The 16209-nt window shown below is 42.9% G+C and overlaps 1 protein-coding gene across 13 annotated transcripts in view; it reads left to right on the forward strand.

Moving 5' to 3' along the window:
- cdk5rap2 (CDK5 regulatory subunit associated protein 2) overlaps positions 1-16209 on the forward strand; it is a 162226-nt gene that overhangs the window by 112396 nt on the left and 33621 nt on the right. For 12 of the 13 annotated variants that reach the window (XM_073052506.1, XM_073052510.1, XM_073052504.1 and 9 more), the window contains 4 exons: positions 5858-5995; positions 6922-7154; positions 14260-14370; positions 14709-15017. In XM_073052506.1, coding sequence (XP_072908607.1) covers positions 5858-5995; positions 6922-7154; positions 14260-14370; positions 14709-15017 — 791 coding nt within the window. The remainder of the gene's footprint in view (positions 1-5857; positions 5996-6921; positions 7155-14259; positions 14371-14708; positions 15018-16209) is intronic. The other variant, XM_073052500.1, reaches the window with a different exon arrangement.

The following is a 16209-nucleotide window of genomic DNA, read 5'->3' on the forward strand; positions in this document are numbered from 1 at the left end:
GTTGGGTCCTTGAAGACAGAAATGGGTGAATTTATTATGGGAAGCAAGGAAATGGCAGACGAGTTGAACAGGTACTTTGGATCTGTCTTCACTAGGGAAGACACAAACAATCTCCCAGATGTAATAGTGGCCAGAGGACCTAGAGTAACGGAGGAACTGAAGGAAATTCACATTAGGCAGAAAATGGTGTTGGGTAGACTGATGGGACTGAAGGCTGATAAATCCCCAGGGCCTGATGGTCTGCATCCCAGGGTACTTAAGGAGGTGGCTCTAGAAATCATGAACGCATTGGTAATCATTTTCCAATGTTCTATAGATTCAGGTTCTGTTCCTGTGGATTGGAGGGTAGCTAATGTTATCCCACTTTTTAAGAAAGGAGGAAGAGAGAAAACAGGGAATTATAGACCAGTTAGTCTGACATCAGTAGTGGGGAAGATGCTGGAGTCAATTATAAAAGATGAAATAGTGGCACATTTGGATAGCAGTAACAGGATCAGTCCGAGTCAGCGTGGATTTACAAAGGGGAAATTGTGCTTGACTAACTTCTGGAATTTTTTGAGGATGTAACTATGAAAATGGACGAGGGAGAACCAGTGAATGTAGTGTACCTGGACTTGAAAGCCTTTGATAAGGTCCCACATAGGAGATCAGTGGGCAAAATGAGAGCACGTGGTATTGGGGGTAGGGTACTAACATGGATAGAAAATTGTTTGGCAGACAGAAAACAAAGAGTAGGGATTAACGGGTCCCTTTCAAAATGGCAGGCAGTGACTAGGCAGTGACCGCAAGGCTCGGTGCTGGGACTGCAGCTGTTTACAATATACATTAATGATTTAGATGAAGGGATTAAAAGTAACAATAGCAAATTTGCAGATGACACAAAGTTGGGTGGCATTGTGAAATATGAGGAGGATGTTATGAGAATGCAGGGTGACTTGGACAGGTTGGGTGAGTGGGCAGATGCAGTTTAATGTGGATAAATGAGAGGTGGCAAGAACAGGAAGGCAGGTTACGAGATCCAAGTGTCCTTGTTCATCAGTCACTGAAAGTAAGCATGCAGGTACAGCAGGCCCTGAAGAAAACTAATGGCATGTTGGTCTTCATAACAAGGGGAGTTGAGTATATGAGCAAAGAGATCCTTCTGCAGTTGTACAGGGCTCTGGTGAGACCCCACCTGGAGTATTGTGTGCAGTTTTGGTCTCCAAATTTAAGGAAGGACATTCTTGCAATTGAGGGAGTGCAGCGTAGGTTCAGGAGGTTGATTCCCAGGATGGCGGGACTGTCATAGGTTGAAAGTTTGGAGCGACTGGGCTTGTGTACACTGGAATTTAGAAGGATGAGAGGGGATCTGATTGAAGCATATAAGATTATTAAGGGATTGGACACGCTAGAGGCAAGAAACATGTTCCCGATGTTGGGGGAGTCCAGAATCAGAGGACACAGTTTAAGAATAAGTGGTAGGCCATTTAGAATGGAGTTGAGGAAAAACTTTTTCACCCAGAGAGTTGTGGATCTGTGGAATGCTCTGCCTCAGAAGGCAGTGGAGGCCAATTCTGTGGATGCTTTCAAGAAAGAGTTAGATAGAGCTCTTAAAGATAGCGGAGTCAAAGGATATGAGGAGAAGGCAGGAATGGGACACTGATTGTGGATGATCAGCCATGATCACATTGAATGGCGGTGCTGGCTGGAAGGGCCGAATGGCCTACTCCTGCACCTATTGTCTGAGATTTATTTTCCTGTGGACATTCACAGTCAGTACAAAGAAGCACAAAAGAATCAGTGAAGGACCACACACAACAAGGCGGCAAACAAACAATGTGCATTAGACGACAAACTGCAAATACAGAAAAAGAGAGAATAATATTAATAATAAAAAAAATATTAACAACATGAGATGAAGAGCTCTTGAAAACGAGTCCATACATTGTGGGAACAGTTCAGTGTCGGGATGAGTGAAGTTACCCCTTGCGATTCAAGAGCCTGATGGTTGAGGGGTAATAACTGTCCCTGAACCTGTTGTGGGATCTTGAGGCTCCTGTACCTCTTTCCTGATGGCAGAAGCGAGAAGAGAGCATGACCTGGATGATACAGGTCCATATCACAGTAACAATTGCCCGATTACTGGGACATGGGGAGGACTTCCAAAGGAGCTGAGGCATTCAAGTTTGGGTCATTAAAGTTTGGAATAAAAACTTGATATCAATAATGATAGGTAGATACTTTATTGATCCCAAAGGATATTACGGTGTCACAGTAGCATTACAAGTGCATAGATGTACAAATATTAGAAAAGAAGTAGAAAGAATAAAAATTAAGTTAGCTCAACAGTTTTAACAGGAGAGGGTTCATCAGTTCTCAGGCTATAGGTTGACTCATTATAGAGCCCAATGGCCGAGGATATGAATGACCTCATATAGTGCTCCAATCACAAAGGAGAAAATTGCAGATTCTGGAAATCCAAGCAACACACATAAAATGCTGGAGGAACTCAGCAGGCCAGGCAGCATCCATGGAAAAGAGTACAGTCAACGTTTTAGGCCGAGACCCTTCGGTAGGACTGGAGAAAAAAAGTTGAAGAGTAGATTTAAAAGGTGGGGGGAGAGGAGAGAAAAGCACAAGGTGAAAGGTGAAACCTGAAGTGGGGGGGATGAAGTAAAGAACTGGGAAGTTGATTGGTGAAAGTGATACAGAGCTGGAGAAGAGGGAGACTGATAGAAGAGAACAGAAGGCCATGGAAGAAAGAAGAGTGGGAGGAGCACCAGAAGGAGGCGATGGGCAGGCAAGGAGAAGAGGTGATAGAGGGAATGGTGAAGGGGGGCATTACTGGAAGCTTGAGAAATTGATGTTCATGCCATCAGGTTGGAGGCTACCCAGACGAAATATAAGGTGTTATTCCTCCAACCTAAGTGTAGCCTCATCACAACAGTGGAGGAGACTATGGATAGACATATAGGATTGGGAACTGGGATTAAAATGTGTGTCCACTGGGAGATCCCGCTTTTTCTGGCGGATGGAGCGGAGGTATTCAGCGAAACGGTCTCCCAATCTACGTTTGGTTTCACCCATATACAGGAGGCCACATCCAGAGCACCGGACACAGTATATGACCCCAACATTACTAGACGTTCAGTCCCTATACACTTCCACCCCCACCAAGATGGCCTCAAAGCTCTCAATTTCTTTCTGGACACCAGACCCAACCAGTTCCACTCCACCCCACCACCACTCTCCTCCGCCTAGCGGAACTTCTCCTCACTCTTAAATAATTTCTCTTTATGGCTCCTCCCACTTCCTTCAAACAAAGTGTAGCTTTGGGCACTCGCATGGATCCCAGATATGCCTGCCTATTTCTCAGCTACGTGGAACAGTCCATATTCCAAGTCTACATTGGTGACCATCCCGCATTCTTCCTATGATACATCAACAACGGCATTGGTGCTGCTTCCTGCACCCACGTGAAACTTATCGGCTTCATTCACTTTGCCTTCAACTTCCACCGTGCCCTCAAATTTACCTGGTCCATTTCCGACACCGCCCTCACCTTTCTTGATCTCTCTGTCTCTATGTCTGGACACAGCTTATCTACCGATATTCATTACAAACACATGGGCTCTCACAGCTACCTGGACTATATCTCCTCCCACCCTGTTACTTGTAAAAATGCCATCCCCTTTTCTCAATTCCTCCATCTCCACCGCATCTACCCTCAGGATGAGACCTTTCATTTGCAGAATGAAGATGTCCTCCTCCTTCAAAGAAAGATGCTTCCCTTCTTCCACCATGAATGCTGCCCTCAAATGCATCTCTTCCATTTCCCACATGTCTGCTCTCACCCCATCGTCCTGCCACCCTACCAGGGATAGAGTTTCTCTTGGCCTCACCTACCACCCCATCAGCCTCCGTATCTAACATGGAGTTCTCCGCAACTTTCAACATCTCTAATGGGATCCCACCACCAAACACATCTTTCCCTCTTTCCCCCCTTCTGCTTTCCACAGGGATTGCTCACTACATAACTCCCTTATCCATATGTCCCTCACTACCATTCAGGGCCCCAAACAGTCCTTCCAGGTGAGGCGACACTTCACATGTGAGTCTGTTGGGGTACTACACTGTGTTTGGTGCTCCCGGTGTGACCTCCTGTATATCAGTGAAACCAAACTTAGTTTGGGAGACCACTTTGCTAAATACCTATGCTCCATCCACCAGAAAAATCTCCCACTTCCCATTCCAATGTGTCTATCCATGGCCTCCTCTACTGTCATAATGAGGCTGCACTTAGATCGGAGAAACAACACCTAATATTCTGTCTGAGTAATCTCCAAACTGATGGCATGAACATCAATTTCTTGAACTTCTGGTACTGCTCTCCACCCCATCCACTCCTTCACCATTCCCCATCCTCCTTTCCCCCTCTCACCTTATCATCTTGCCTGCCCAGCACCTCCCTCTGCTGCTCCTCCCACTTTCTTCTGTCCTCTTCTATCAGACTCCCCCTTCTCCAGCCATGTATCTCCTTCACTAATCGACTTCCCAGCCCTTTACTTCATCACTCCCCCTTCAGGTTTCACCTATCACTTTGTGTTTCCCTCTTCCTTTCCCCTACCTTTTCAAATCTACTCCTCAGCTTTTTTTCTCCAGTCCTACTGAAGGGGCTCGGCCTGAAACTTTGACGGTTTACCCTTTTCCATAGATGCTGCCTGGCCTGCTGAGTTCCTTCAGCATTTTGTGTGTGTGGCTCTTTGGAGCAGCACAGTTGTCTTAGTCTATTACTAAAAGTGTACCTCTGTTCGGCCAGGGTGGCATTGTAGGGTCCTTTGTTCTACCGCAGCCTCCAGTGTGTCCATTTTGACCCGTATAGATGAGCCAGCCTTTCTAATCAGTTTATTGAGCCTGTTGCCCTCACCCATGTTGATGCCATTACCCAGCACACCACAACTTAGATAATTGTACTGGTGACAACAGACTGGTAGAATCTGAAGGGGAGGCCTGCATACTCCACAGGATGAGTATTGTTCAGTTTGACATAACTTGCCCCAAATACTATTTGGGAAAATAGGAATCCTTTCCCTTGGATAAAGTTTATAGCTTTTGCTGTCAAATTGTTTAGAAGTGCATTGCAGGGCAGGTGCCAGTGACGTTTCTACGTTATGTGCATTAGAGTATCCTTTCATAATTTTGTGCTGAAATTAAACCCACAATAGAAAAACTGATCATACCTTGGCAGAGTCAAATCCAGGAGTGATTTTTAAAAGTGATGCTGGTGTTAATGGGTGACGCTTGTCCAGCAAGTGTGATTAACTGGAATAGCACACTAAAACCAAGAGCTGTATTCTAATCCTAGTGTATTTATTAATCCCATGTCACTGTCCTTGCGATAACACAGATCAACCTGCTGTTAAACAGTAGCTATCCTCACAGCAAGAGACATTTTTATTCTTCTTTCATTGGTGTACTGAAGAATGTATGAAGAAAAGCAAAATAGTCTGCTGTTTGTAGATAAGTGGTTCATTAATTTTGTCTACAAAAAAGTAGAGATTGGTTGATGAACGCCTGATATGTTCTGTTATTCTTTGAAACTTACCGCCGCTGCTCGTGCTTATCTGTCAAAACTTCAATTACTCACTCTGTAAACTAAAACCAAATATCAGCTGGTTTGCCTTGTGAGGGGGATATTTTTCTCTGCTATGGCTCTCCAGGAACGTAACTTGCTCACTCTTGTACCATGCTGGCATGTGTGCACTGGGCTTTCCTAGAACAAGTTTCTGGTTTCTGACATGTAGTTGATGCAAATAAGCATGCTGTCCAAACTTAGTCCCTTCTACCGAGAGTCTCTCTTCTCCTTCTCTGTGACCAGTGCCCGCAGCCTGCAGTGTGAGATTCTGTACCTTCGAAAACAGCTGGAGAGAGAACGCAAACACCTACACGAGCGTTTGAATGAGGCGCTACAGGAGAATCAGTCCTTGTCACGCGCAACGAAAGAGCAACTCGCGCAGTAAGTGTAACCTCTTCAGTGTTGGCTTAGCTACATAACCTCCAGTGTTTTATTAAACCAATTTATTAGCCACATACTGTATATCTCAGTCACAAAGTCGCTGCTGGAAAACCCCGGAGAGATTTACAGATATGGAGCAACACACACAAAATGCTGGAGGAACTGAGCAGGTCAGGCAGCTTCTGTGGAGAGGAAAAAGAGTTGATGTTTTGGGCCAAGACCCTTCATTACGACTGAAAAGGAGGGGGCAGATGCCAGAGTAAGGTGGGGAGGGGGGGGGGGGGGGGGGAAGAAGGACAAGCCAGAAGGTGATTGAAACCATGTGGGTGGGGAAGGGGAATGAAGTAAGAAGCTGGGAGGTGATAGCTGGTAAAGGGATGGAGAAGAGGAATCTGAGTCCAAGCACTGTTGATGCAGTTACATAGTGCAGGTCTCCACTGGTTTAGTGGGTTAGTGACTGACAAGATAAACTATTGGAGAAGTTAACCATTAAGAGTTGAAAAGTGTAACCTAAATTTCAAGTAACTTTCAAACTGAATTTACATTTAACCTGAAGATGTGACTGTCATGATTTGGACATTAGCACTAGCAAACTTGGAGACAGATTTGTGTTACCACAGGCTGTTTGTGGGTTATTTCACTGCTGACTATTTCACTGAAGAGGTCTTGTAGAACATGTCTTTTTGCTTTAATGTACTGTGGTGACACTGAGGTGGGAGACAGTCATACAAATGAAGTCCACTCATCTGCTTCCCAGGGCTGCCTTACTTTGAAAGTGAGATCGTGACAGCAAATGTTTCTTTGGTCGGCTAGTGTTTTCAGGATTAGAGATTGTAAACTGTTGTTACCTGACACTTCCTTTATTTTGTATCCTGTCTTGCAGCAATAAAAATTTACCAGATATTTAATTATTTTTCCTTCTGCAGACTTGCAAAAGAAATGCAGGAAAAAAATAAAACGATATATTACCTGCAGCAACAGTTGCACACGACACCCGTTAATCTGGTTGCTTCAGATTCTGAAATATCAGATAGAAACTCCATTAGTTCACATGAGGGTCGCTCAACAACATCTGAACCGCCAGTTGCTAAAAACTCAAGTAAGAACCGTGGCAGTAGAGAGCGAAGCTTTCGACAGAAGCTGAACCACAACTCCTCAGGTAGGTTAAGTTCTTGCAGTGAATTATGCCACTTTTTGAGAAAATGAGCTTATGAGAAACATTCCGGGCAAAATTTCAAGATTTGTAATGCTTTTAGCATCCTGTATCCCAGGGCAGAAATAGCTAATACGAGGAGGCATAATTTTAAGATAATTGGAGGAAAGTTTAGGGAAAAGGTCAGAGGTAGGTTTTTTTTTACACAGAGTGCATGGGTTTGTGAAATAAGCTAACTGGGATTGTGGTAGAGACAGATATATTAGGGATATTAAGAGACTATTAGGTAGGCACATGGATGATAGAAAAATGGGCTATGGGGTTAGATTGATCTTGGAGGAGGTGAAAAAGCTCAGTACAGGGTCTCTACTGTGCTGTACTGTACTGTCCTACGTTCTATATTTTAAATGTCAGCTTTCCTTGCTCTGGAATATTCTAAAGCATGACCAATGAAAGTAACCTCTGAACTGGTCGTGTGTAATCCAAGAAATGTGCAGGCCATTTGGTATACAGCAAGCTTCCACGACAACAACATAGTTGGTCCCTGAGAGTCATGCAGTATAGAAATAAGCATATCCACCTTGTCCCATCTGCACCAATCCCAACTCCATGGACTTGGCCAAAACCCTTCTATTCCCGTGATTCCTGTGTGAATACTTTTTTTTATCATAGAGCACTGCAGGACAGAAATGGAGATGGGGGGGGGATAGTTAAATCTGCTACGATAGATTGGCGGAAAATACTCGATGCGCTGAATGGCCTATCTCTGCTCCTATATATTAGGGAAGCAGGCTGTTCGGTCCATCTATTCTGTGCCAAGATATTATTCTACCTAGTCCTAATAGTCATCCATACCTCTCCCATCCACCTACTTATCCAAACTTCTAAATGTTGCAATTGACCCCACATGCACCAAATCTCAGAGACTTCTTACAAGCAACCCAGCTTCGACTACTCTCTGGCTGTGTATTCCTGATACTCGCCACTCTGCAGGTGAGAAAGGTCCCTTTCTAAACGTTAACCCTGTATTCTCTTGTCTCGTCCACCACTGATACATAAATGAGTTGTCTCCAGTCTACCTCTTCAATGCTTCTAAGTTTACATCCCTGACTTGATCCTTCTTTTCCCCTTCAGTGCTACTGGTTGAGGAATGTCGAGCACTGTCCCGCTGCATCAGTCCTAAGTAAAAACATTTTTTGTATTCGTCTCAACAGAATTTCCTGGTTTTAAAAATGATCCCCCCCTCAGAGGTATTGACTAATTATTTATCTTCATCTTCCTGGTTTTCATGCAAGCACGAATCTTGATAGTTAAAAGTATAAATTGAAGCATTCTAAAGAAATAGTTCACCTGAAATAGTGGCTTTGATGCATCGTACCACTTGAAGGGACATGGAGTAGACTGAGTTCTCCACACTGAGGTCATGTTGGAGAGGGACAGAGTAAAGTTTAGACTTGTGCTTTATACAACAGTACAGCACAGGAACAGATCCTTCAGCCCACAATGTTGTACTGAATTAATGAAATTAGTAATCCATTGGCCAACTAAACTAATCACTCCTGCCTACACAATGTCCATATCCCTCCATTTTCCTCACATTCATGGGCCTATCTTAATGTCTCTTAAAATTCTCTAATATATCTGCTTCTACCACCACCCCAGGCTGTGCATTTCAGGCACTCTCCACTCTCTGAGTGGGGGGAGAAAAACTTGCCCCTCACATCTCCTGTGAAATTATCCCCTCTCATCTTAAATTCATGCCCTCTGGTACTAGACTTGTCAACCCAGGGGAAAAGATACTCTGTCTATGCCTCTCATAATTGTATAAATCTCTATCAGAGCTCCCCTAACACTCCACCGCTCCAGAGAAAACAGCCCAATTTTGTTCATCCTGTCATTATAGCACATGCCCTCTAATCCAGGCAGCATCTTGGTGAATTACTTCTGCACGCTTTTATCCTTTGGCTCACTGTTCATGGAGCAGAATTGTCATTTGCTTTCTGTAGATTGTCTGCCTGAATGTCCATATGATTTGAAAGGGGGAAATAAACCTGGTGTCAATTAAATGCTAATGAGATTTGAAAATTTTATACTGACATGAAGCAATGCTGATTAAATGCTACAGAATATTGCCTTCATTTCCTTTCCTACAAAGGACTTGCTTTGATCCAGTTTCTTACTAAAACAAAAAATGTCAGGGTTGCATAAAAAGAGTTACCTTTCAGTCAGGTCCGCATTCAAGACTTAAAAAGCAGAGCTATGAGCTATTTCTCTCTGAGTTGGACAACCCACACCAGGGTGTGTGAAAAGAGCTACTTTTTAATCAGGGCAGCAATTGAGGTTTTGAAAGGAGAGTTTTGGGGCAGCTTTTCTGAGTTGAGGAGCCACAAATCAGCAAGAGGGATTCATTAGAAAAGGCCAATAAGAGTAACTTAAGTGCAGGTGGAATGGCCGTTCTTGCGAGTTTGCCAGTATTCAGAGTGGCTTTGGCTCATGAGGCTTGGATGAGGTAGATTGCCTTGTCAGTTACTCTCTTTGTCCATTCTTTATCTGTTAGTGCATAGTAAATGAGAATGGCTCCAGGGTAGTGTTTTGTACTCTGTAGGGGATGTGGGAAGTTTGGGAGATGTCTAGTCTCCCAGATAAACATATCTGCAACAGGTACACTGAGCTACAGCTCGATGACCTTCAAATTGTACAGAAAAATGAGGAGGTGATGGACAGGAGCTACAGGGATAAGAGAAAATCTGCAGCTGCTAGAAATCCAAGCAACACACACAAAATGCTGGAGGAACTCAGCAGGCCAGGCAGCATCTATAGAAAAGAGTAGAGTTGCCATTTCAGGCCGAGACCCTTTGGCAGGACTGGAGAAGAGAAAACCTGAGGAGTAGATTTAAAAGGTGGGGTTGACCTACCAGGGGGTGCCACAGTGACTGGGTCTCTGGTGCTGTGGCTCAGAGCAGCAGAGAGGGGAAGAGGACTACAGTGTTGATGGGAGATTCCTTAGTCAGAGGAAATATGGCGAAGCTCTGTCAGCGCGATAGAGACTCCCAGATGGTATGTTGCTTCCCTGGTACTAGGATCAGGGATGTCTCAGATTCATGTCTCAAATTCTCAAGGGTGAGGGTAGGCAGCTAGAAATCTTGGTACATATCGGCACCAATGACATAGGTAGACAAGGAGAGGAGGTCCAGAAGAGAGATTTTAGGGAGCTAAGTAGAAAGCTGAGAAACAGGACCTCAAGGGTAGTAATCGAGGGTAGTGTGACATGCCAGTGAGGGTGAGAATAAAATGATTTGGCAGGTGAGTGCACAGCAGAGGAACTGGTGTAGGAGGCAGGGATTCAGAATCATGCATAATTGGGATTTCTTCTGGGGAAGGTATGACCTGTACAAAAGGGACGGGTTACTCCTGAACCCAAGTGGGTCCAATATCCTTGCAGGCAGGTTGGCTAGAGTTGTTTGGGTCAGTTTAAACTAATTTGGCATGGGGCTGGGAACCGGAAAGAGAGTGCAGAAGATGGGGTAGTAGGTTTAGAAACAGAGGCAATGTGCAATGGGACTCCTAACAAGGAGAAGGCTGACGATAGGGCTAAATTGTAGTCAATGGGATGAGTTGCAATATAAAAGGCAGACAAAATCGAAATGGGTGAATACAGGACTGAAGGTGTTATTTTAAATGCACACAGTATACGGAATAAGGTCGATGAACTTGTAGCACAGTTACACATTAGCAAGTATGATGTCGTAGGCATCACTGAATCATGGCTGAAAGTAGATTATATCTGGGAGTTTAATGTCCAAGGCTACACATTGTATCGAAAGAACTGGCAGGAAAGCAGAAGGGGTGGCATTGTTCTGTTGGTTTAAAAAAAATGAAATGAAATCATTAGAAAGAGGTGACATAGGGTCAGAAGTTGTTGAATTGTTGTGGACAGAACTATGGAACTGCAATGGTAAAAAGACCCTGATGGGAGTTGTATACAGACCCCCAAATAGTAGTAGGAATGTGGTCTACAAGTTACAACGGGAGATAGAAAATTCATGCCAAAAGGGCAATGTTATCGTAGTCATGGGGGATTTCAGTATTGGGGAAAATCGGGTCGATACAGGATTCCAAGAGGGAGATTTTCTAGAAAGCTAATGAGATGGCTTTTTAGAGCAGATCATGGTTGAGCCCTCTAGGGGATCAGGTCTTCTGGATTGGGTGTTGTGCAACAAACTGGAATTGATAAGAGAGCTTAAGGTAAACGGATCCTTGGGGGAAAGTGATCATAATATGATCTAATTCACCCTGAAATTTGAGGATGAGCTATAATCAGATGTACCAGTGGAGTAAAGGAAATTACAGTGACATGAGAGAGGAGTTGGCCAGAATTGATTGGAAGAGAACACTGGCAGGGATGATGGCAGAGCAACAATGGCTGGAATTTCTGGAAGCAATTCAGAAGGCACAGGGTATATACATCCCAAAGAGGAAGTAGTATTCTAAAGGCAAGATGGCACACCCATGGCTAACAAGGGAAGTCAAAGCCGACATAAAAGCCAAAGAGAGGGCATGCAAAAGACCAAAAATTAGTGGGAAGTTTTGAGATTGGGAAGCTTTTAAATACCAACAGAAGGCAACTCAAAAAAAGTTGAGAAGGTAAAGATAGAATACGAAAGTAAGCTAGCCAATAATGTTAAAGAACAAGTAAACTCTTCTTGGGCTTCCAGCTTGTTACAGCTATCAATTATAACCAGTGTTTCAATGATAAACTCTGCCATCTTCATCAGGATGCTACCTGGCATATTTATTCCAGTGGTATTTACACTCCTGTAGTCCATCTCTTCTGATCAGTTAGTCCTCATCCAATTAGATACCTGCTCTCCCACCTTGTTGACCGTCCAATTCCAGATCTTACTTAGAGCGAGACCTTCATCTTTGTTAAAATTCTTTTCCTCTAGTTTTATTTCAACGGCTTCCTTTACTAGGCAGTCCCAAAAGCTATTGGGGTGGTACAGTGGATTGGCGCCGGTGAAGTCAATTCTATGGCTATTACAAATGTAATGTTCTGCTACCGCTGATTTCTGCAGGTAACTGTGCTCCTTGATAGGGGTTTCCATCATGCACCCCATCTGGCTGATAAATGCTGCTCCAAACACCAGCCAACCTGAGTCCCAGGTCAGCTTTGACCCTCATAAATTGTGACTTGAGCTGGAAGGTTTGTGGATGGTATTAATATTCTTCAGGTTCCTGGCGATCCTTCCAGAAATCTGCCTTCCCTATATTAGGGTGAGCTAATTGAAACCTATCGAATGGTGAAAGGCTTTGATAGGGTGAATGTGGAGAGGATGTTTCCAATGGTGGGAGAGTCTAAGACCAGAGAACACTGCCTCAGGATAGAGGGTAGTCCTTTTAGAACGGATATGATGAATTTCTTTAGCCAGAGAGTGGTGAATCTGTGGAATTCTTTGCCACGACAGATGTGGAGGCCAAGTCTTTATGTATATTTAAGGCAGAGGTTGATAGATTTTTGACTGGTCAGTGCATGAAGGGATACAGGAGGAAAGGTGGGAGATTGGCACAGAGAGGAAAAATGGGTCAGCCATGATGAAATGGCAAAGTAGACTTGATGGGCCAAATGACCTAATTCTGCTCCTATATCTTATGGTCAAAATATTACAAAGAATTTGAATACTGCAAATGTAACGGTCTTTGATTAGTAGCGGTGCAAGAATACTATAGGAAAAACTTGCATCGGATATTCATTACGTGTTCTCTTTTTGGTGTACACAAGGCTAATTTTTATAAATTTGGTGAACATTTTTAAAATAAACGAGGCATAGCTTCTGATGGAAATTGTTACTGTCTTCTTGACATTAATAAAGCAATAAGGTTTATAATCCTGAAAAGTTGTAGTAAACGTTTACTCAACGAGTGCTCTGTTTTTTCATGGTGCAAGGCTACATAATTTATTGTAATTTAATCTCGTAAAGCGATAGTGTTGGAATGCGAACAAAAGACGATGATTGCATTACTTTTGTAAAGATGAGAGAGTCTGACGGACTACAATCCTTCTGAATATCTCACAAAATAAAATGAGAGTGTCAATTTCTCTTGAAGCTAAATTATTTCTTAGAACTTTTAAATAGACCAAATTCCTTTGAACTTTTCAGTTTCAAAGTGAAAACTTAGCCACATATATAGTTGAGGAATAAGAATCTGTGACAAGGAAATAAACTGGAGATGTAAAGTCTGCTAGAATTATGCATTGTGTTGGAAGTGCAGAAGATTCGTATTTAACAGCATTGGGAAGGTCTGACACAGCTCTGTGGTTGTTTCTTTTTACTGTTGAACTTTGTTAAAAGTTCATTAGCAATTAAGTCTTTTTATGAAATCCACAGCTTTCTTTTGTAAGAAAAAACTTCCATTGTCAGATGCATAGTACAGGGCGTCACAGTTGTGTATTAGTTAACGTAATGCTTTACAGCACCAGCTGTAAGAGCAGGGTTTAATTCCTGTCACTGTCTTTAATAAGTTTGTACATTCTCCCCGTGACTATATGGGTTTCCTGTGGATAACCCAGTTTCCTCCCACATTCCATAGACATACAGGTTAGGATTAGTGAGTTGCATTCATGCGGAGTTGGTGCCAGAAGTGTGGCAACACTTGCCCACAGCACATCTCTTGCTGATGTGATTTGTCACATCGACTCATTTCACTGTATGTTTAATGTACATGGGACAAATAAGATAATCTTTAATCAAATGTTATCATAATCATAAATGTATATTTCTTGGAGCTCGTTTTAATACAGACTGACTAAGTGATATTCTTTATATTTCCCTGCCTTGGAGAATTCTACTTGTGTTCACAGAATTCCACATTACTCCGTACTCTTTTGTGAAAGAGCTGTGTCTTAATTCCAAAAAAGGAATTTTAAAATGATTTTGGATTGTCCTATCCTGTGCATAGAGTTGCTCTCTGAGGATTCAGTTCTGAATGCTACACCATTGCTTAATAGCATTACTGTTGGGGAAGGTTAAAGCTAACCCACCATTTGATTGCTGTGTGGATTATTCTGACAACCTTTTTTAATGTACTTCATCATGTTACCAAATTTTTGTAGGTGGTTTCCCAGCAACTAACTCAGACACAAGCTTACAGGGTGATCCATGTAACAAAGAGAGAGTAAGGAATGGACTCACTGTTTCATCATGTGTAACAGCACAACCTCCAGGTTAGTAAATATTAAAATATCCTATAAACGTTAAAATATTGGTATCAAGAATCTTTAAAACATTCTTACATTGACTAAGCTGGTCTTTCTACAATTTAAAAGTTAAAGTATAAATTTCAAATGCTCATTCCACCCCAGCAACACTTGGTACTTGACCCAGCAAGTATTTTGTTTCTGTCTAGAACAGACCAACAGTGACTCGTGCAATTGTTAGTAGTTGAGTAGATGAACTGTGAGTGTCAGTATTATTTTCTGTTTGGAGTTTTGAAATTAAAGCAAAACTAAATGCCCTACATTATATTACAGAGCCTCATGCTTGCTTTTTTTTTGCTTTCCAGCAGACAATGTGGACGGAACCTCGGTGTCTCAAGTGTCACCTACAAGTGACTGGCTGGTTGGCTATGCTGATGCTCAGGCACTGTATGAGCTGGAAAGGGAGAATTGTACACTGCGAGAACAGCTGATGAACAAGGAAGAGTTAAATGAGACCTTACGCACAGAGCTTGACTTGCATCGCTCCATCTTGACACATAAAGAGCAGGATGCTGATAGCCATGCTGCCTTTTCCCTCGATCGTAGCGGTCACACCTTAACAGCAGACAAGCACACAGCGCCAAAACATGACTCTGGCCTGCCTACTGTAGGCGGTAAGATTTTACTTTAATTTACAGCTTTTGCTAATTGTCATTATTATTTGGGAGAGCGGGTGTGGGCGGCACGGTAACGAGGTGGTTAAAGCAATCACTTTACAGTGCCAGCTGTAAGATCGGGGTTTGATTCTCACTGCTGTCTATAAGGAGATTGTGTTCTCCCTGTGACCACGTGGGTTTCCTCCAGGTGTTCCAGTTTCCTCCCACATTCCAAAGGCATGCAGGTAAGCGTTTGAGTTATGGGCTGCTTTGTTGGGCCCAGAAGCATGGTGACACTTGCAGACTACCCAGCACAATCTTCATTGATTTGATATAAACCGACACATTTCACTGTATGTTTCGATGTACATTTGACAAATAAAGCCAATGAATCTTGATGAAGCCTAAAACGTAGGCTGCTTATTTCTTCTGCATAGATGCTGCCTGACCCGCTGAGTTCCTCCAGTATTTTGAGTGTGTTACTCTGGATTTCCAGCATCTGCAGAATCTCTTGTGTTTATAAAGCTAATCTTTATATGAAGCCTTGATAGAACTGATGGTTTGAGGAAAGTTCTTGGACAGAAGTTTCAGTGAGCAGCTAAAATCGTTTTAGTACCTTTACCACCAGCGAATCACGTGTACGAAGGTCCAACTCCAATGTTGGAGTGTTTGAATCAAGATTATAGGTCTGCAGAAAGTCAGGGTAGGATTTTAATTGTAATCCACTTAGTGGTGGTGAACCTTTTGCAGATCAAGGAGATGGGAACAATAGCCAAGCAAGTATTAATAGCCGACGGAAGATTTTGCCTAAGTTTTCCTAAAGTGTTGTAATAAGTAGAGTTTGATGGTGTTGAATAACTGAGGCGGTGAGTGAATATAATTCACCTTATAACAATTACAGCATGGGAACAGGCCATCTCGGCCCTGCCATGCCATGCCGAACGCTTACTCTCACCTAGTCCCACCAACCTGCACTCAGCCCATAACCCTCCATTCCTTTCCAGTCCATATACCTATCCAATTTTTTTTTTTAATCTGAAAATTGGAATGAGGTAAAAGACCGTAATTCACAGGAGCAGAATTTTAGGCCATTCAACCCATTGAGTCTGCTCTGCCATTCCATCATGGCTAATTTATTTTCCTTCTCAACCCCATTCTCCTGCCTTCTCCCTGTAACCTTTGACACCTTGATGTTTTTTTCATTCTAAGA

The sequence above is a fragment of the Hemitrygon akajei genome, chromosome 7 (assembly GCF_048418815.1).
Source record: "Hemitrygon akajei chromosome 7, sHemAka1.3, whole genome shotgun sequence".
In the NCBI taxonomy this organism is placed as follows: domain Eukaryota; kingdom Metazoa; phylum Chordata; class Chondrichthyes; order Myliobatiformes; family Dasyatidae; genus Hemitrygon; species Hemitrygon akajei.